The 22008-nt window shown below is 45.8% G+C and overlaps 1 protein-coding gene across 10 annotated transcripts in view; it reads left to right on the top strand.

The window, feature by feature from the left end:
- Positions 1-22008, top strand: part of PITPNM2 (phosphatidylinositol transfer protein membrane associated 2) — a 371894-nt gene that overhangs the window by 232121 nt on the left and 117765 nt on the right. For all 10 annotated transcript variants that reach the window (XM_088449121.1, XM_088449120.1, XM_088449123.1 and 7 more), the window contains 2 exons: positions 6298-6627; positions 19175-19270. In XM_088449121.1, coding sequence (XP_088305247.1) covers positions 6298-6627; positions 19175-19270 — 426 coding nt within the window. The remainder of the gene's footprint in view (positions 1-6297; positions 6628-19174; positions 19271-22008) is intronic.

Genomic DNA, 22008 nt, shown 5'->3' with positions numbered 1-22008 from the left:
CCAGACCCCAAAATAGCATCAACATGGTCACAATGGAATGCAATATTGCCTTAGATGTGATATGATAGATATACTGTGGTATACTCAGCCGTTGTTACCCAGCCTGATGATGCTGGATAGCCGTGATATTTTTATATTGCATAGGTGATGATGAAATACAGTTGCTGATGTGTACGTGTGCTAATCAGGCACACTAGCCCACCGGGAGTAAGTTACATACAAGTGCGAGTCGATAAATGCTATCATGTTTTGCGTGAATGTGTAACAGTGAAGGAGTCCTTTTTTTTTTTCTCCCCAGTTTTGTGACTGTGGTTGGTCTTTAGTTTCCCACAGTTTTCCAAATGCTCTAAAACAGTGGTTCTCAAACTCTGTCCTCAGGACCCCACATTACTCACTGACATATTAAAAGATCCACAGGTGGAGCTAATTATTTCACTTGTGATTCTGTGAGGAGATATGGAAAACATGTACTGTTTGGGGTCCTGAGGACCGAGTTTGAGATCCTGTGCTCTAAAACACAATAACAATCGAACAGAGCAACAAGTAACACAGGTTCTCAGAGTACCAATTGACAACTCTTAAGGAAAGCAACACATCTACTAGGCCTGATGATGTCAGACATTATTTCAGTACCTTTGATGAGAACATCAACCATTGCACGGACAGGGTTCAATGATAAAGTACACAGCTGTCATTCAAGATAAGTGATTTCTCTGAGTATTCCCAACATGTATTACTTGGAAGATAATGTCTTCTGTGTAATTGCTCTACATTATGATAGAGATGAATATAATAGGTTTGAAATGTAATTGTTAGGAAACATTTGCTCAGGGCACCTGGAAGGAAAAAGCCAGCTATCCATCATATTGTATATGAGATGTGTGGCAACAAGTCTTTTTTTTCTTTTTAATAAAACCGTAGGTCTTGAACCTTTATACTCAGATGACTGAACATCTGATATCCTCTTGAGGGTCTGGCTGAGTGCTTTAGAGCGTAAAAATAATCGGTCTTCGGATGCAGCACTCACGTAAGCACAAAAACTGATTATTGAGAGCTTTATAGATTGGATTTCTATGGTTGAGCAGACACACACATATACATATACATCAGATCAGCATGCTCAATACCACACATCAATTGTAGTGTTGTAAAGGACCGAGCGGGAGATTTATTAAGTCTTGGAGAATGATAAAGTACCACCCAATCAGCTCCTGACATTTTTCAAACACAGCCTGTACATGATTATTAGGAGCTGATTTGATGGTACTTTATCTCTCTCCAAGGCTTGATACATCTCCTCCTGACTCTGGAGCAGTGGAAACACATATTTTTACACTGAGTAATCATGGATGCCATGAGAACGCTTCCTGTTTGAATGCGTACTGCCAAAGGCATAGCTTTGCGGTGGAGGAAACATGGACTGTGGCTCTTTTTCATGGATTGGCCAAAACCCATTATTTTCAGTGAAGGGAAGTCTTAATTCTACAGCATACAATAGCATTCTATTATAATGTGTGTTTCCAACTTTTGTTGCAATGGTTTGGCGAAACCCTTTTCCTGTCTCAGCATGAGTAACGGTCCCTGTGCATAAAGCGAGGTCCAACAAAAATACTTTGCCGAGTTTGGTGTGGAAGAACTGGACTTTAATCTCAACATCATTGAACACCTTTGGATGAATTGCAATGCCGACAAGCCAGGTCTTGTCGCCCAACCGCACTAATGCCTTCATGGATGACTGGAAGCAAGCCCCTGCAGTCATGTTCCATAATGTAGTGGAAAGCCTTTCCAGAAGAGTGGGGCTGAGCACCAACTCTGTATTCATTCCCTTGCTTTTATGATGAGATATCCAAAAAGCACACATGGGTTAAGTCCCTATTTATAATCTTAGCCATTTTTATTATTTATTTAGTATTATTTTTTTATTATTATTATTATTATTCGTTATTGCAACTGTCTCAATGGCCAGAGGTACCTCTTTTGTTCAATGTTTCTTTCTAGGTTGTTTGACTTTGATTAGAGAAGTAAGTGCTTACTACATCTAGCACTTGTATTCCTAACAATGAAAAAATTGGGATGTGACTAGTTTTTGAAAACTCTGGTTTTCTGGTGGCTTTTCGGCAATCTAGCTTTTATTAAATACGGCAATTTGCAACTCGACCCAAAAATACAGCGTTTGCAACTTCCCTCTTTCTATTTTGCATATTTTCCAATTATGACTTGTCCTTCTTTTGCCTAACATACAAATAGATCATAGCAAAAATCTAGGAGCTCCTACCATGATTGCAGGGGTTACAGCGGCTACTAGGTCCAGAGATGATCGGTGGCCAAACTCCTTGCAACAGCATTAGATCAGCAGCTGCCTGAACCCATTATGCTGTCAGCGCTTCATTGCGCATGCACAGGCCCCTGTGAAATCTTTGAGAGGTCATCCTGCCGTCATCTCAGATTTTGCTTTGGGCCTTTGTAGGTCACTGATGTGTATGACAATTCTGTATAACCAATCCATCATTTGATAGTTAAGCCTGTAGTGTCATGAGTGTCATTTTGTTTTCCATTTTTCCTATGCAATTGAAACTGTCAGCATTTCTCAAGTTTTTTTAACCAATGGTAAAAAAAACTCATGTGGTTTGGATTGGAATTAAATACAGGAGCATGGCCAGTGATGTCACCTTTAGTTTTAAAGAGCATATTATTGTTGGATATTGGAGAACTGTGCCCCTCTCTCTTTTATTCATTAACCTTAGGGTGTCGATGCAGGGGATGTAGCTAGCACCCCAAGGGTTGCGATGCCAGCACTCAGAATACCGGCGCCAGAATCCCGAGCACCAGCATCCCAACGGTGATTATCAGGCAGGTTTAGGGGTTAGGATTAGGCTGCAGGAAGGGGGTGGGGTGGGGTTGTTAGGGTTAGGCTCTAGGAGCTTTAGGTTAGGGTTAGACTGCAGGGGATAGGGTTGCTTTTGTGAAACATGTCCTGTATTAGTTTTCTGTGTCTCCGGGTTGTGGTTATTTAGCACTCTCTTGAGATTAAACATTAATATTCTTATTTTTTACAAAAATAAATAAAACTTCAAGAACTATAAATAAAACTTGCACCACATGAGCCTCGGAGCACACTTTGCTATTTTGTGCTTTTTCCTTCTACTCATCCTTACATGTCAGACCGATTGCTAATATGGGTTTGCTCAGTATGCTGCTTTTGAATACATCTGATGTGTTCTGTAAACACATCTTTCCAGAGAAATGACAGATCCAGCAGCCATGTGCACCTACTGTACAGTATATCTGTGTGTATGTAACGTTAGTCCAGAAACCCTTCTTTATACTGCACGTTTCACAACCTGATTCAACACTCACACAACAGTGGTGACAATTTGAAGACTTTTACTTATAGTGTTGATAGGAAATACAGCAAATGGAATAAAATATTGACCCCACATTTAATCTTTTTGTTTAATATTATTTGGTTGTGTATATTAAGGAGAATTCAGTACATGACTTTGTCACATTGAACCACATTTGTTTCTCCAAAGCAAATAAATGGGTATAAGTTTATTGTTGTGACAGGGTGGGCTTATTCAGCCAGGCTGTGGTATTTATGTCAGTATGTTTCTTATGATGCAAAACATTCAGCTGGGTTGATAAATGGGTTTTCCCAGGACAGTTCCAGCTGTTGTCACAGTAAAGCTTTAACTGAGAAAGTTTATATTATTGGGATTCAAACCTCATGTGCTACATAGTAATAAATAATTATAGTATGAGACACTTATGCCGGTTTTACTACATTTAATAATCAAAATGAAGCAAGAGTTAACTTTTATTGACTGAATAAAGCATACTTGCCAACTCTCCCTGATTGCTACTATTTTAGGGAGTCTCCCTGACAATCTCCTTGACTCCCTGAAGAGGCTAGCAATCTCCCTGATTGCATCTTACCGCCATTATGAAGATGTTATATATAAAAATAAACGAGATATTTACTTTCAAATGGGATTATTAGTATAATTTCCCTGCATTGGTTATAAGGCACAATGGCTACAGGCATTTTTCAGTGTGTTTTCATCAACAAATAGATCTTACTAACCACTTTGGGTCTTGTTTACATTTGGATGTAAGTCAGTTTTATGACACGTGTCTCGGATGTACAATACACCAGGGGCATTTCAAGAGAGGAGGGGGCCCCTGAGTCTACAGCGCATGCGAAGGGCACCGGGAAAATGGCGCCACGGCCATTTCCCCGGTGTTTTTCCTACTGTGCCAAACGCTGGGAAAATGGCTGCGGTAGACATTTTCCAGGCGATTTTGACAGCTCTGATACCGGCGCTGACGTGGGACTCCGGCTGCAGAGTGGTAAGTATTAAACATATGGTGCGTGCAGGGAGTGCGGTATGGGCCCCATTGGACCCAGGGGACGTGTCCCGCACACCCTGCACTCATTATAGAAACACCCCTGCTGTAAACGTCCATTTTATTGCCGCGCTCATAGGTGGTGCTTTCACAATCTCCCTGAAAAGCTTTTTCAAAAGTAGACAAGTATGGAATAAAGCCCATCTTACATGGGTGCGCTAGACTTGTGCTTCAAAATAAAAGGGACTTACTCCATGTAAAAATGTTGATTTATTAGTAGTGGCATACAATAAGGAGTAAAACAAAACAACAATACATTAACACTGAATTACATAACACAGAGCAGAGGTTGAGGAAAAGCTGGGAGCAGACCAGTGTGAGACCAGCTTGTGCTCCTGAGCATAGGTGCAACATACAGACACAAACATGGGTGAGTAGGTGGGGAAGGGGGGACAGTAAGAGATGATTTAAGAGGACGACTAATAGGTATTGATGGACAAATTAGTTTTTAGGGAGTGCTCCTTTTCTGAGAGTGCGGTTTCAAAATACAACAGTATCAGTTATGTTGTGTCTTTAAATAAAAAGCAGCTGAACCCTATTTACATCTCCTCTTAGACTGTCGGTCTAATATTGTGACCTTGCTGTGCTAACATCTGATTTGGACCAGACAAAAATACTTCTAGATGCTGTGTTTTATGCCATGTGAACTACATTAAGCAAATATGTTCTTTGAGCTATGGACATCTTGTGCAATATTTCATTAATAGCAGCCATCCCTACATGAGGTGTTATAGTCTACCTGCTTATGACTCTTCTATTTTAGCTCTCTGCATTCAAATCTCCAGGGAAATTGTGACATTTCTACAGTTGTAACGTGTTGGGTACATAATTCTTTTCTTAAATTTGTAAGAGCAGTTGACTAGCAACCAGTATCTTATGCTGGGTACACACTAGACGATGTATGTACTCAGCGACGGCAGATGCAACAGCACAACATATTGGGCGGTCCGTACACACTGCACGTCCAGATGTATAGTGTCAGCCCCCAGATCTTCTGATCTGCCATGCATGCACAGCAGACTTGTGACCGATATATATAGTTCCGATCTGTATCTGAACGATATACTGTATAGTCCGAAATATCGCTTAGTGTGTACCCAGCTTTAGAGTAGTTTCCTACTCAACAATTTTTATTTTACGGATGAGCTTTGAAGGGCTTATACATCTTTTATGATACAAGTTCCCCATAATGGTCATTGGTTGTTTAATTATACTAATCTTTCCAGTGATTTAGTGCTGATCAAGTAGTGCAGACTCTGCTCCGAGCTTAAGTCGGCATGGCAACTATTTGACACTCTCTATAGACCTGAGTTTCCATGCAGCTCTCCTGCCTTGGTACTCTATAATGTACCACATTTAATAGCACTTTATAGTTAAACCTAGTATGTTAAAGTGATTTATTACTTTTGGAAGCCCCCATGACCATGATATTTCTGCTGCTCACACATAACTGAAGGTTGTCATTTTTTAAATATCTTTCAGTAGAGCTCCTTAGAGGACAGGACAACTTGTAATACTATTACTGAAATACTGTAGCTCCTAGCTTCAGAAATGGGAAGGGAAGGGGGAGGAATGTGAGGGGCTGGTTTATATTAGGAGTTTGGTTGGCCAAAAGCTAACAACTCATTTATATTCTGTAGTAGATAGTACGTTAAAGACTCAGGAGAGCTGCATGGACACATAAATTGCAATTAAAAGTAAGTAATTTCCTCTTAAATGTATCTAATTTCCAATTTGTTTTACATTCATTTTTTTTTTTATAATGTAGTATGTATGAGCAGTAAATATTTTAACCATCCCTTGTGTTTGTAGATTATAAAAAATGGTTTGTACTAAACACATTGATATTTTTAATCATTTTAATGCTGTCCTTTTATACATGATTGGCAGGTCTCCGAAAAGTTATGGTTAGAGCACATAGGCAAGCATGGTGTTGGCAAGATGAATGGTACGGTTTAACCATAGAGGACATCCGACAGCTGGAGAAGGAAACTCAACTGATGCTGGCCCAGAAAATGGCCCAGTTTAGTCTGAGTGAAAATGAAGGAGAGCAACACGGAGCCAAAGAATCTCCTGGAGAAAAAGATTCTGAGGCCAAGGTCATCACCTCCATAGAAACCGTTGATGAACCAAGTGGAATGACGGAGTCACTATCAGGAAGAGGACTTACTAAGCAATGGTCCACTTCCTCCAGATCGTCTAGGTCTTCAAAGAGAGGAGGTATGAGCAGCAATTCTTAAATTCTTCATGGAATCTGAGTTTAGGTACAAACTTGCATCAACTCTGAGGGGTATATTTAATAAAGTGAGAGTTTTTAGAAGTGGAGATGTTGCCCATAGCAACCAAACAGATTCTACTGAATATTTAACTAGCACTTTCTAGAAAATAATAGCATTATTCTGAAAAATACCTTAGAACTTTCTTTGTAGAAGTCCATTCCCTAATATCTGCTGATGTCCATTAAAGCAGTGCCAAAACTATAATTGTTCGGTTTCCCTTCTGTTAAGGTAGCATTTATTTTTGTGTGTATTTGGGAGGATTTTAATCCGAAAACTTGCCTACATAGATGGCCCTTGAAGCCCAACACCATTGGCTAGCACTTGTACAGCACATCATTACTGCATGCAGTCCTTGATAGCATGAGAGGATGTCATTTCATGCATAATAGTGAAGAATGCAGCATGTGAAGTGTTTTGTGTATTCATTATGTGCAGGTCATCATTATATATCAATGTTAAGTCTGAAAAGAACCAGTTGACTGACAATTTGTTTTCCCACAAAACCGCTAAGAAATTGTAGTGGAAATATATGGTAGACTTACCTAGATAACTCCTTTTCTACTTCAGGGTCCATAGGGTATCCACAGGATACCTTGGGGTATAGGTGTGACGTCAGTCGCAGGGCACCAAAGAGTTAAGCTTTCAGCCTCCCAGAATGCACTGGGTCCCCCTCCTATACCCCGAGCCAAGGCACCTCAGTTTAGTTTGGTGCCCGGCCGGAGTCGGGTGCACCTGTTGGAGTGGGGGCTAGAAGAGCCCCTGAAGCTTTTTCTTCATGCAGCTGTGGCTGCACATCTGGATGAACAGCATGGACAGTCAGTCCTGACGTCCATGCTGTCTTCCCTACACCCCGCCGGTACCAGAACGCCGGTACTGATCCGGGGATGCTGGTGGGCATCTGGGGTCACAGCTAGCGGTGACCCCAGATGTTCCGGACCATGGCCGGATTCAAGGGGGACAGAGGTAAGCAGCGGGGTCCCGCGGTGGGTCCCCGCTGATCACATGGTCCTAAGTCCCAGGCAGGGGGCTCCCTGGGGACTGGCTGCAGCGTGGAGCCAGGCGACCAACCTGCGCTTCCACTACCCCCTGGGACAGCGGACCGCAGCAGAGCGGTAGCGCTGCGGCGTCCCAGGGGTTAAATGCATGCCAGGGGAGCACGCCTTCCCTGTCTCACAGCCGGCGCCTCCCCCGCTGCACACAGCCCTCTCTGCACTGTGCTGACTGGCCCTGTGTCAGCGCTCCTCCCCCAGGCCAGCCTCCTCTCTGCTCCTCGGCGGCCATCTTCTCCAACGCATGGTGAACGCTGCTGGAAGCACTGGACGGAAGCATCGTGGTCTGGGTCCCCCCGCATACCTCTCCTCCGCTGTGGTCAGGTCTGTGTATGCAGCGCTGTGTCCTACCAGGCCCTGTGTCTGTGTAGTTGAGTGATCAGCGCTGTTAGTGCAGGAATGGATTTTCTTTGCATTGTATGTGACTGTGCTAGCGCTGCCTGTAACTTTTCTTCTCTAAACTGTCAGCTTTATTACTGTCCCTGTTCTTTCTGCTAAGCCCTTGTGGTGCGGTGCTGCAGGGTGGTCTCTCGCCTATTTAATATATAATTGGTGAGAGGGGTCACATACGTGGTGCCATCATGTCTGAAAGTGATTTTCCCCTCCGGCTACAGTGTACCACGTGTAAAGTACCGTTAGCGGAGGGGGAGGGTAGCGCGGAGGGCCTTTGCCGGCAGTGTTTGTCCATGGCGTGGCCTCTTACGGTTACAGCACCGGTACAGGAGCCGCCCTGGGCTTGTTTCGCTCAGGCGCTAACAGCTTTAGTGGGCCAGTTAGCTCCGCAGCCCGCGTTTACTCCGATGGGTTTGTCCCTGCAGTCTGTGGTGTCGTCACCCATGCAGGGTTTCCCACGACAATTGGTGGTACCCCACAGTCTCCCTATTTCCCCGCTCCCGGTTTCTCAGGAGCCAGCGTGGGTTAACTCCCTGACGAGTTCTGTACAGCACTTGTCGGATGTATTGCAAGGGGAGTCTGTGATGCGGCCTCATAAACGGCCGGTGGCGTCTCTGTCCGCTCCTTATGAGGATGACGAAGGGACGTCTGATGATGGGGAGATTCTGGATCCTTACGATCAGGAACCTCTCCATACTAAGGATGCTGATGCTAAGTCCAAAGTATATATTCCTGGACTTATTCAGGCGGTCCGCACAGCCTTGGTGATTGAGGACGAAGTTCCCCCAGCGGCTAAGTCTAAATATGCCTTTTTCAAAGATGTGAAGGGCGATGCCACAGTCTTTCCTCTTTCGGGTCAGTTGGTGGACCATTTAGAGGAGGCGTGGAAACAGCCTGGCAAAAGATACCAGCCGCAGAGACGCCTGGCGGTGGCTTATCCGTTCGCGGATAATTATTTTGCTAAGTGGGAATCCCCTCCACAGGTGGATTCTTACGTGACCCGTCTTGTCCGTAGTGCCACATTGCCGATGCCATCCATGTCCTCCCTTAAGGATGCTACGGACCGCAAGGTGGAAATCTGCCTGAAGTCCGCTTATTCCCTTGCGGGGGGGGCAGCACGGCCGGCTATGGCCATTTGCTGGGTTGCCAGAGCGATGGAGCGCTGGGCGAATTCATTAGAGGCTTCTTTTGATTCCGACTGTCCGGCCGAACAGGCGGAGTTGATTGGCAATCTCCGTGATTCGGCCACTTACTTCAACGAGGCGGCTCTAGACATTAGTACTCTGGTGTCTAGAATTTCTTCAGCAGCGGTAGCTGCTCGTCGCACCTTGTGGCTGCGATCCTGGAAGGCGGACGCAGATTCCAAGAAGGGTCTGGAAGCCTTGCCGTTTACCGGAGAAGTTCTCTTCGGTCCGGATCTGGATAAGATTGTGGCCACGCTGGCGGCAGCCAAATCGGCTTGTCTCCCGTCGGCCGCTGCTCCTTCTGGTTCTGGACCATCGTCCTTTCGGTCATCTAGGGCCCAGGGCAGGCCCAAACCACAGTCGTTTCCTCGTCAGGCTGGCCCTAGGAAATCGGTCAAGCCCCGGAAGCAGGCATGGAGTACCAGACGTCCGGCCCCCAAGCCAGATGACAAGCCTGCGGCCTGACGGTCCGGGCCTCCCTTTGGGGGATCCCAGGGTGGGAGGCCGCCTGCTGCAGTTCGCCCAGTGTTGGTCGGTCACTACGACAGACACTTGGGTTCTGGAGGTGCTCTCCTTCCGGCACAGACCCCCGGCTCGATTCTTCACCACGGGTCTACCATCAGACCGGAACAAGACTGCGGAGCTGCGGAAGGTATTGCACACTATGCTCCAGGCTGGAGTTATAGTGCCTGTTCCATTCTCCCAGAGGGGCCAGGGTTTCTATTAAAAAAAATTTTTTTGGTACAGAAACCCAATGGGTCGTATCGTCCGATTCTCAACCTCAAAGCACTCAACAAGTCTTTGCGGGTACCGAAGTTTCGGATGGAGACCCTACGGTCCATCATTCTGGCGCTGGAACCGGGGGACTACATGGTGTCATTGGACATACAGGACGCTTACCTGCATGTCCCTATTCTTTTGCACCATCAACAGTTCCTCAGGTTTGCAATCCGCAGCGACCACTTCCAGTTTCGGGCGTTACCTTTTGGCCTGGCGACAGCACCACGTGTCTTCACCAAGGTGATGGCGGTCATGGCGGCTTCTCTGCGGCTGCAGGGAGTCCGTATGTTGCCGTACTTGGACGACCTGTTATTGGTGGCGGGATCTCCAGAGCTCCTGTTACGCCACTTGGACCTGACCATTGCCCTGCTGCAACGGCACGGCTGGCTAATCAACTGGCAGAAGTCCACTCTAATCCCGTCTCGGAGGATTCTGCATCTTGGAGCCTTATTGGACTCGGGACAGCAAAAGATCTTCATGATGGAGGAAAAGATCTCTGCTTTGCAGTCAAGGGTGCGCAGTTGTCTGCACAGCCGCCAGGTGTCTCTACACTCGGCGATGAGGTTACTGGGCTCCATGGTGTCGGTGTTCGACATGGTGGAATATGCCCAGTTTCACTCCAGACCTCTGCAGCACCTGATCCTGTCTAAGTGGAATGGGCTGCCTCAGTCTCTGAAGTCCCAGACGATTGTGTTCACCCCGGAGGTTCGCCTGTCCCTTGCTTGGTGGTTACAGACGACCCACCTCAGCGAGGGACGTCCGTTCTGGATTCCAAATTGGGTCCTGTTGACTACGGACGCCAGTCTTCGGGGCTGGGGAGCAGTTTCGGGTCCACATCTGTTCCAGGGCAGGTGGACTCCGACAGAAGCGGAGCTTCCAATCAATATCTTGGAACTCCGTGCGGTCTTCAATGCTCTCCAGCAGGCACATCGGTTTCTCCAGGGTCACCCGGTACAGGTCCAGTCGGACAACGCTACCACCGTGGCCTACATTAACAGGCAAGGAGGAACCCGAAGCCGGGCGGCTCTCGTAGAGGTGTCTCGGATCCTGGTTTGGGCGGAGCGCAATCTTCCGGCCATATCAGCGGTCTTCATCCCGGGAGTGCTCAATTGGGAGGCGGACTTTCTAAGTCGCCAGGACGTTCTTCCGGGGGAATGGTCCCTGCACCCGGACGTTTTTCAACTACTGGTGGACAGATGGGGTCTTCCAGAGATCGACCTCATGGCGTCCCGGCACAACAACAAGTTGCCGGTGTACGGGTCTCGCACAAGAGACGAAGGGGCGTCTCTGGTGGATGCTCTGTCCGTCCGGTGGACGTTCCGGTTCGCATATCTGTTCCCTCCGGTCTCCCTGTTTGAATTTCCGGATTACCCGTGGAAGAAGGAAGGAGGGACGCTCCTGTTGATAGCTCCCGCGTGGCCCAGACGGCACTGGTTCTCAGACCTTCAGGGTCTGTCCGTGGACAGTCCTCTGCGGTTGCCGCTACGACCGGAACTTCTGTCTCAGGGTCCTTGTCTTCACCCGGACCTGACTCGGCTGTCTTTGACGGCGTGGCTGTTGAGACGGCCATGCTGAGGTCCCGGGGGTTTTCCAGCTCTGTGGTGCGTACCATGTTGCGAGCTCGGAAACCGTCTTCCGCGAGGATATACCATCGCGTGTGGCATACGTTCTTCCAGTGGTGTCGACCGAGAGGTTATGCACCGCGGGAGTTTCGTCTGTCTCGGATTCTCGCCTTCCTGCAAGCGGGACTAGATCATGGGCTTCGCCTTGCTTCTTTGAAGGTACAGGTTTTGGCCCTGTCTGTCTGGTTTCACCGTAGGATTGCTACAATCCCGGATGTGCGCACCTTTATGCAAGGTGTTGTCCGCATTCAGCCGCCCTTTGTTCCACCTGTGGCGCCTTGGGATTTGGCTGTGGTCCTGAGGGCTCTCCAAGGACCGCCGTTTGAACCACTGGGCTCAGTGGATCTTAAATGGCTAACAGCTAAGACTGTTTTCCTTCTGGCTATTGCTTCGGCCAGACGTGTTTCTGAGTTAGGGGCTCTTTCTTGTAGACCCCCTTTCTTGGTTTTTCATGGGAACAGGGCAGTGCTCCGCACTCGGCCCGAGTTTCTTCCCAAAGTTGTTTCCCAGTTTCATGTTAACGAGGAAATAGTTGTTCCGGCCTTTAACTCACCGGGTCTTTCCGTGGGTGAGGCCTCTTTGGATGTTGTGCGGGCCTTAAGGACTTATGTTGACCGCACTTCTTCGTTTAGGAAGTCGGACGCTTTGTTTGTCCTCTATGGCTTCCGTAAAAAGGGTTGGCCTGCTTCAAAGCAAACTTTGGCAGCCTGGATCCGTATGGCTATTTCTGAAGCTTATCTTCATGAAGGCCTGCCGGTTCCTCCTTCTGTGAAGGCTCATTCCACTAGGTCTGTGGGTCCTTCGTGGGCAGCTCGACGTGGTGCCTCTGCAGTCCAGATCTGCAAGGCTGCTACGTGGTCCTCTGTCCATACCTTCGTGAGGTATTACAGGTTTGACACCTTCGCCTCTCAGGATGCTTCCTTCGGGCGGCGGATTCTCCTTTCAGCACAGGAGCGTCCCCACCCTTAAAGGATACTGCTTTGGGACATCCCCAAGGTATCCTGTGGATACCCTATGGACCCTGAAGTAGAAAATATGAGATATGGTAAGAACTTACCCTTGTTATCTCTATTTCTACGAAGTCCATAGGGTTCCACAGGACTCCCGCCCTGTCGCACCTGTGCTGCAGATGGGCTTTGCTCTGGTCACCGGTTTTCCGTCTCCCTCTGGTGAGAATGTGATTCTTGTATGTGTCCAGATCTTTGTTCTCTCTCTTCCTTCTCCTCCTCCGGCCTATGGCTTGGTAACTAACTGAGGTGCCTTGGCTCGGGGGCGGGGTATAGGAGGGGGACCCAGTGCATCCTGGGAGGCTGAAAGCTTAACTCTTTGGTGCCCTGCGACTGACGTCACACCTATACCCCTAGGTATCCTGTGGAAGCCTATGGACTTCGTAGAAATAGAGATAACAAGGGTAAGTTCTTACCATATCTCATATTTTCTTCGCGGTCCATTGGGTCCACAGGGATACCATAGGGATATTATGGTTGGAAGACCAGGCACCAAACAGTTAAAGCTTTGGCTCCCACAATGCCCCGGGTCCTCCTCCATATATACCCCAGCGATAGGACTTCAGTTTAGTTAATAAGCCTAAAGGCAGGAGAAGCAAAGAGGAGTAGGCAGAACAATCGTACGCCAGAAACATTCTTACAGAAGATGTGTGAATCTGTGGCCAAAAGAAAATCACCCAATGAAGCCAGGTGCGTCAGGGTGGGCGCCCTGTGGACCCTATGGACCTCGAAGAAAAGGAGTTATCTAGGTCAGTCTACCATAACTCTCTATTTCTTCTTCGGGGTCCATAGGGATCCACAGGGTTACCATGGGGATCTCCTAAAGCAGTTCCCCTAGGGTGGGGGACGCTCCTGAGCAGAAAGGAGAACTCTTTGCCCAAAGAGGCATCCTGAGAGGCAAAAGTATCAAAGGCCTAGAACATAAGAAAAGTGTGGACAGAAGACCACGTGGCAGCCTTGCACAATTGTTCAGCAGAGGCACCTTGACTGAATGCCCACGATGGCCCTGCAGACCGAGTAGAATGTGCTGTCACCGTGCTTGGGTCAGGAAGATCAGCTTGTCTGTACACCTGAGAGATAGTCATGCGTAGCCATCTCACCAGAGTCTGCTTATTAGCTGGCCATCCTCGTTTGTGAAAACCATATAATACAAAGAGAGAATCTGATTTTCTAACACAGTTTGTGTGCTCCACATAAATACGGAGAGCACGAACTACATCCAGGGAGGCTTCACCTACAGAAAGGTCTGGAGCCTGAAAAGCTGGAACAACAATTTTTAGTTTACATGAAAACGGGACACTACCTTAGGAAGGTAACCCTCCTTTGTATGAAGAATAGCTTTATCCTGGTGAAAAATAAAAAATGGGGAGCGACAAGAAAGCGCTGCCAAATCCGTGACTCTGTGAGCAGAAGAAATAGCAAGACGAAAATGTGTCTTTGCTGTCAACCACTTCAAATCTACAGAGTCTAAAGGTTCAAATGAGGAAGCTTGTAACCCCTTAAGAAAGACAAATTCCATGGCGCTACCGGTGGAACAAAAGGAAGCTGAACTTGCAGAACTACTTGAAAAAAAATTCTAACATCTGGTAATGAAGCAATTACCTTAGGATCATATTTCTTATGAGAACACCATTGACCAAAAGAATGCCAAACTCTGTAATAGACGCAGGCAGAAGCAGGCTTCAGTGGTCTAAGCATCATTTGAATTACAGAACTGGAAAATCCCTTCGCTTTTAAGATGGAAGACTCAGGCTCCACACCGTCAAAGCCAGACGGGGCAAGTACGGATGTCGGCAGGTACCCTGCGTTAGCAGATCCTGCCACAGAGGAGAAGGATAGGAACCAGTGACGTCTGGGCCAAATTGAAGCCACCAGTATTACTGTTCTGCCTTCCTGCTTGAATTTCCTGAGAACTCTTGGAAGCAGGGAATTTGGAGGAAAGAGATACGCCAACTTGAGGTACCATCTTACTGCCAGTGCGTCCGCGAAGTCTGCTGATGGGTCTCTGGACCTGGCCCCGTACCTGGGTACCTTGTGGTTGTGGCGTGATGGCATGAGATCTATCTCTGGTAGACTCCATTTGTTTACTAGGAGCTGAAACACTCCCGGATGGAGAGACCACTCCGGCGTATATGTCCTGGCGACTTAGGAAATCTGCTTCCCAATTAAGTACTCCCGGAATGAATATTGCCGAGATGGCCAGAAGGTGACCTTCTGCCCAAATGAGAACCTTTGTCACTTCCTTCATGGCCGCATAAATTCTTGTGCCTCCCTGATGATTGAGGTAGACCACTGTAGTCGCGTTGTCGGACTGGATCTGGACAGGCCTACCCTGGTGCAGGTCCTGTGCCCTGACAAGTGCTTTGTATACTGCTCGCAGTTCCAGATTGCTTATTGTCGGACGACTTTCTTGATTTGTCCATCTCCCCTGGAGGGTGTGATGACTTGTCATCCGCGAAGACCGGCGTCCGTGGTGAGAAGCACCCAAATTGGAATCCAGAACGGGCGCCCTTTGTTTAGATGCTCCTTTTTTAGCCACCACAGGAGGGAGTGACGAACCTCTGGAGTGAGAAAAAATCATCTGGGACCATATTAAATGATGCTGTCCGTTCCACCAGGATAGAATCAACCTTTGCAGGGGCCTGGAATGGATCTGAGCATACCCCACCATGTTGAAGGTCGATACCATTGATCCCAGCACTTGCATTGCTGATGGAATGGATACTCTTCGCTTGCGTAGCAGCATGTGTATCTGCTTTGATAAGGCCACAATCTTGTCCCCTGGCAGACACACCCTTTGTGCCTGAGAATCTAGAAATGCTCCCAGATGGTACCATCTGCTGTGTTGGAGAAAATGATGATTTCTTCCAATTGATGATCCAGCCGTGATGGGTAATCGCTCCAGATCATGAAAATATTGCCTTAAGACAGGCTTCAATCTTTTTATCTGTGGAATCCCTCAGAGAAGATGCTGATGCAATGTAGCATTTCTGATTAAATGCGTTACATGAGCATCCACAGTCGGAGGTACCTCCCACTTAGCACATATAGTACAGAAGGTGGGAATGGATACAATGATTTTATTCTCTTATCTACATAAAATTGCTTATCAGGGTTACCCCATGCCTCCTCAATAAGCTCAGTGAGCTGTTCAGACACAGGAAACTCTGTTTTGACCACCTTTAGGTGGTGATTAAACATTGGAGTCTTCTTACTATGAGCCGGTTCATCATCCTGAATATCTAGGACTGATTTAATTGCCCTCACCAAATAAGTAACATCCACCGTAGATGGATGATCCTCCTCCCCAGAAATAGATCCTGGAGAGGAATCCTGTGCATTATCAGATTCCTCTGATGATGCGTCTGAATCCATATGTTGGGCAGACTAAGATAAACACAACTTGCATCTAGGCGCTTTAGTCACTACCGATCTGTTATCAACATTAGATGGTGCCATACTCTGACTAGAATGGCCATCAACATCCTTTATTGAGGAATGAATATGAGGTGTAAACATATGTGGACACCCCATCCAAGGAGGCATCGTCAGAGTTGCCAAACGATCCACTACCTGCATCATAACCTGGGACAAAGAGGCAAACCAAGATGGCTCTTGTCCAACAACGGGTAAACTGGACTGGTGAGGTTGCTCTTTAAAACAGACAACACACAAACCCTCCTTTATGTCCTGTGAGGACACTTAAGTCGTACATGATTTACATGAAACCAGCACAGGTGGCTCCCCCTCCTTCTTCCCTTTATCTTTTTGACATATTCAAAGTAAAGGCAACATCGCAAAGTTATGTGACGGCTTTCACAAAATCTCAATGAATGTGAAGTAGAAATAACAGTGATAATTATAATTGACAGAATAAAAAAAAATAGTATCAGTCAGCAGTTAGCAAATAATCACATACAATGCACTTGTAATATAATTACAATTGGCTCTAAATCAACTACAGCAATGCAAAGGAATGGTAGGACATAGAGCACCGTATACCTTAACCAAGGGAGAGGTATACAGGGAGACTGACCCAGACCCTCCTGAGACCAACAGCTACCGAGCGCACTGAGCGTGGACCGTGAGTGTCTCATACACGTGGAGGGTAGGTGGAGCAAACGGGACTGGGTCGGGGGGAGGAGCTGCCGGGGGAGCGCCTACCTCCCCTAAGCTGCATTAACCAGCCGGGTACTCTGGCCTCGTGGCAACAGATTGCGTCTGCTGCCGATCCCCGGTGTCAGACGATAGAGCCCCTGCTGGTGTAGTAAGGACGCGACAATCCCTGGTCCCTGACAGCAGCGGCTTCTGGTGCGCGCAATTCCCCGTAAGCGAGGAATCGCCTTACCTGACATCTCTCAGCATCCGGTGCAGTCCGGGACGCAGCATTGCTGCTAGCTAAGCTCAGTCGCGACCCCACGAAATCACCAGCACAATTACTGATGTTGCGGCCCGGCGGAGGTAGATTGAGTCGCAATACGTGCGTCTTGATACAGATGCTTGGAACTGCCAACTCAAAATTAAAAAGCTGTAGACTGCCTTAGCAGTCCCCTGCTACAAAGGTACGTCTGATCCTGCCGCACCAAACGAACAAACTGAAATCCTATGGCTGGGGGCGTGGTATATATGGAGGAGGGCATTCTGGGACCCAAAGCATTAACTGTTTGGTGCCTGGTCTTCCAACCATAATATCCCCATGGTATCCCTGTGGATCCCTATGGACCCCGAAGAAGAAAAGTTTTTCATTATTATTTAATAAACTTTGAAAATTATTTGGAATTCCTGGAACTCCAGAAGTGATGTCGGCAGTCACAGACAGTCAATGCTGGCTCCGGTCGCATCACATGCGACCACTCCAGGTAAAGTGTTAATGTTTCAACCAGAGGGTTGTACCATACATGTTGCATCATGTTCTGGGAAGGTCTTTGCATAGCACAATTTCAAGATTACCATACACTTTGTGTGTGATCTGTAAGTTATTTTTCTTCCTAGTAAGTGCTTGATTTGACATGCAGTACTACCTCATAATAATATTGCCCTAAGTCACATAGTTTGTTTAATCCTAAATGCTTCCATGACGTCAGTGGGGAAGACCAACGAGCACGAACTCACACTGCAATATTGTTTGTAATGAACTTGCTCCCCCTTCTCATCCCAAATTTTAAGACCGAAAATACAGATCTGTAAAGTAAATGCATTTTTCCACATTTATTCCACCTTTATTCTTTTATTCTAATTTCTCTCTCTCCACCCCATATCTGGCAATAAAACACTGTCAAAAAAAGCCGTACATGTAAGCCTACATCGGCAATTAAATCTCCCAAGTGAAATGAATCTGTGTAAACAACTTAGTCGTCATATATCAAACTGACCATCTTCGTTAACTGTGCAGGAGATACATAAATACAAAACAACTCAAAGCAAAATTCAAATTTAGCTTGCACTGAAAAGCCTCTTTATAGAGTCTGATTCAGCAGCTCGTGACCTGTATTGTACAAGCGGCATTTGAAAGGTGAATTATGATTCAAAATTGATATGCATGAGTGGAGAAGTAGAACACATTGCTTGCTCCCCGCTGTCTTTCTACCAAAGAATAAATGGTAAAAATTCAGGAACATAGCAGCATGAGGTTTATGCAAATAGCAAGGACAGCCCAATAATAACCTGCTCACTGCTGGACAGATTACACTCCCACTATCAGTTTGTATTTATATGGACACAGCAAAAGTATAGGAATGCCATTTGTTTAAATGGTTTATGAATTCTGCACCTCAAACATGGTAGTGAGGAAGGTGAGGTGATTACAGTAGTAAAATTATAGCCCCTTTAAAGATGGAACATCAGTTACGCACAGACACAACTTTGGTATAGTGATTCTTTTCCCATGCGTTGTACCTGGCTAGTCACTGTATGTGTTACTGTAGGAGAGGTGCTCACTGATGTTGTGTTTGTGTATTTGAGCGTGAATGAAACCACATGACAAATGATAAGCTATCACAATACTGGCAAACACTAGTGACCGCAGCAGTGGATTTAGCTACACTGGAAATGGTTTCTTATGTCACCCTTGTTTAAATGCATTGTACTGTACTAGCATGATATCAACAATGACTAACCCTGATAGGATTTAAGAGAATAATCTTAAAAATTCTCCCCTGTAACAAGTCTCCTGTCCTGGAAATACACCCCAAATCTCACAATCCCTACTAACATACCACCTGTCACCTGTATTGTCCGGTTTCTTTTTTTGCATGACATGTCTCAAAGTCTGTATAGACCAAGAGCATATGATTTAGTTATTATTTGTGGTTTTTCAGCTATTTTTTTTAATACTTGAAAATACCATGTAAACATTTAAAACAAAAATAATCTCTTCCTGCTACTCTGCAGAGTGTACAGTATTGTCTTCATCTCACCTTACCTAACAGTCACTTCTATGTCTGCCATTCACAGCGAGCCCATCCCGGCACAGCATATCAGAATGGAGGATGCAGAGCATCGCCAGGGACTCGGATGAGAGCTCGGACGATGAGTTTTTTGATGCTCATGGTGAGTGGTCCAAGATCATTAGTTGGCAAAGGAAGTGATGCAGTTTACAGTCGGGTACCTTTTGTTGATGGTGAGATATTAGTGAATAATGTGTGGTAAGTCTTAATGCTTTTCACTTTGAAAAAATGTCTTCAAGCACCAAAAACTTCAAACTGCAGATTCAAGTAAAAGATTCAAATGCCACCTAGATGTAAATTCTTAGTGTATTTGCTCTGAAGATATTTTGATCATGGCGAGATATTTTTCTCTTTGATCATCTTCTTTCTTGTCTGTAAATCATAAGTCTTAAGAATGTTACAGTAGAGAGGCTCTCAGTGCCTGACATGGCTGAGTACAGGGGACACCAAACATCTCATAATTTTTTAGCTATGTGATGAGCAGTGGATCGTTACCCTTTCATGAGCAGTCCAATGGGTATATTTACTAAAGGGCAGTTTGTCAAATCCACCGATCGTCCGTTTCAAAACGTCGACAGGAATGAATGCCAGCGATAGGTGGCTTTGAGATTCTGCGCATTAGTAAATCTACCCCCAAACAGTTTAAATGCTACAGTAATTACTTTTTTGTTTTTGTATGTATCCAGACAATATTTTGTTTTTACATGTACGGGTACTGATTTATTTTGCTAGCAAATAAGAGCATCTTTGTTTAATTATCATTATTATGCTTTATTCATATGGCACCACAAGCAGCGCCTTACAAGGTACATATTCAGCATGAACAAAACAAGTCACTCACAGTACAGACCATTGCAGGACATGGACAAGGTTTATAAACATTGCTGCATCACGGTCATAATACGAAAGAGAAAGGTGTAAGCACTGCATAGGAGAACCTAAACTAAAAGCCAAATATAATTCATTGTTCTCTATAGTTCTGATAAGGTTACAGTATAGGACCCAAAAATAAAACTCCTATTCATGCCTCACCAGCACACAGGTGCAAAACACTAGTATGCAAATATCCCTAGGTTGAAAGTCTGTGAAGGGAGGGTTGAGCTGGAACATTTTTTTTGTTGGTTTGGGTTTCAGTGTGACATGCAAAATTCAGTGAACCTTCCTTTAGTATTATTTTGTGTAAGCTTTAACTGCTGTTGTATCATGATTGTATTTTATTGTTATTTTTTTTTCTAATTGGGTCAGTGGGCTTTATTTACATCATCTCTTCACCTAAGCAATTTTACATTATTTGTAATCTGATGGGAGAGAGTAAAGACATTCATCATTTCTTACTTGCCCTAATACGCTCAGCCCGTCATTGTGAGATTTCCATTGCAATTTGTTACATATGTTGTTATACCTAAAATGTAGCAAGTGAGATGGTATACAATCAGAATGTCAACAGTCACAATGTCTACATGACAAAGTTGACTGTGAATGTCGACAGCTTCACGATTTTTGAGTTAGGTTTATGGTTGGGCTGCAGTTAGGTTTAGCTTCAGTTAGGGATATAGGGCCTGATTTAGAGATTTACACAATGCTGATATTTCCACAGATCGAGAGATTGTTTGCCAATGCACATGTGTGTAAGCCGTACTCACAGCAATTGCGCTCGCAGAGGATTCATTTGCAAAGTGAGTGACTGGTAGTCAGTGTTTTGGGGAGGTAATGGTGGGGTGCTTAGGCAAACGCATGCGTGTCTGAACGTTTAAATAAGCCATTGTGATCTCCTTAGTAGTTTAAGAGCCCTCTGCAGTGTCAGAAGAGCTGCAGTGTTTGCAGCTGGTCAGACTTGAATTACATGCTGTGTGACTGCCCGATGTGCGTCAATGGTACCGATGTTTACACTGTTGCACGATGTATGATAGATATGAGAAGGCAGCAGTGGGTGTCCCTATGCCTGGGTAAGCTTTGGAAATATTAGCATATTGTCACAGTTACGTTCCTGTCTGAAATCACAGCTTCGATTGCATTAGCATACATCTCTGAATCAGGCCCATAGAGTGGGCTAGTTTATATATCAATGCAAAACCACATGGTCAACATGCTGACTATCGACCTCTGCATGTAAAATTAAACAATTGTATTACTTTAGCATATGGGTTCATTTATCTTCTAGTTTAACTAGCCGGAAGGACCTGCTCTACAAAAGAGTACCTTCCTTTCTAAGAAGTATGTGCTCACACACAGATCTACACAAAACAGAAATTCACTCACTATACGCAGCGCAGGGATCTATTTTGTGGACTTAGGGCCTGATTCAAAGCCGCTCGTTCGCTCTGAGCGATGTTCGCACAACTGCGCATGCGTATGGGTCGTAATGCGCATGCGCAAAACAGTCATTGCGGTCAGAAATCGTGCGCTCGTAAAACAGCGAGGGGCTGCTAATTTGATTGACAGAATGTACCGTTTGTGGGTGGTAACGGGAAGGTGCTTGAAAATGGGGGAGTGTAGATCCGAACGCAGGCGTGCCTAACGGTCAAAAAGGCGTTTAATGGGAGTGCATAATTAGTAAAGGAGCGTCATCGACCACGTCACTTGGTTGTCTTTTAGCCCAAACTGCTCGCAGTGATAGCGGTAAGAAAATCCTACCACAGCCACTGCGAGCAGTTCAGATGCCTTTCAATGTTCCTAATTAATCTAATAAATACCGGAGATGACGTGTGATGCGAATGGCAAAGGGGCATCTTTACAAAATAGCGAGCGCATTTTTCGAATGCTCGCTCAGACATAGAGGCGTCAACACACCGCCAAGAGCGAGCGCTCAATTTAGATATCCGGCTCCTTTTTTAGAACGAC

The sequence above is a fragment of the Taudactylus pleione genome, unplaced genomic scaffold, assembly GCF_031769625.1.
Source record: "Taudactylus pleione unplaced genomic scaffold, aTauple2 ptg000479l, whole genome shotgun sequence".
NCBI classification, from domain to species: Eukaryota; Metazoa; Chordata; class Amphibia; order Anura; family Myobatrachidae; genus Taudactylus; species Taudactylus pleione.
The sequence above is the reverse complement of the archived record's forward strand: the minus strand, read 5'-3'. Positions and strand labels throughout refer to the sequence as shown.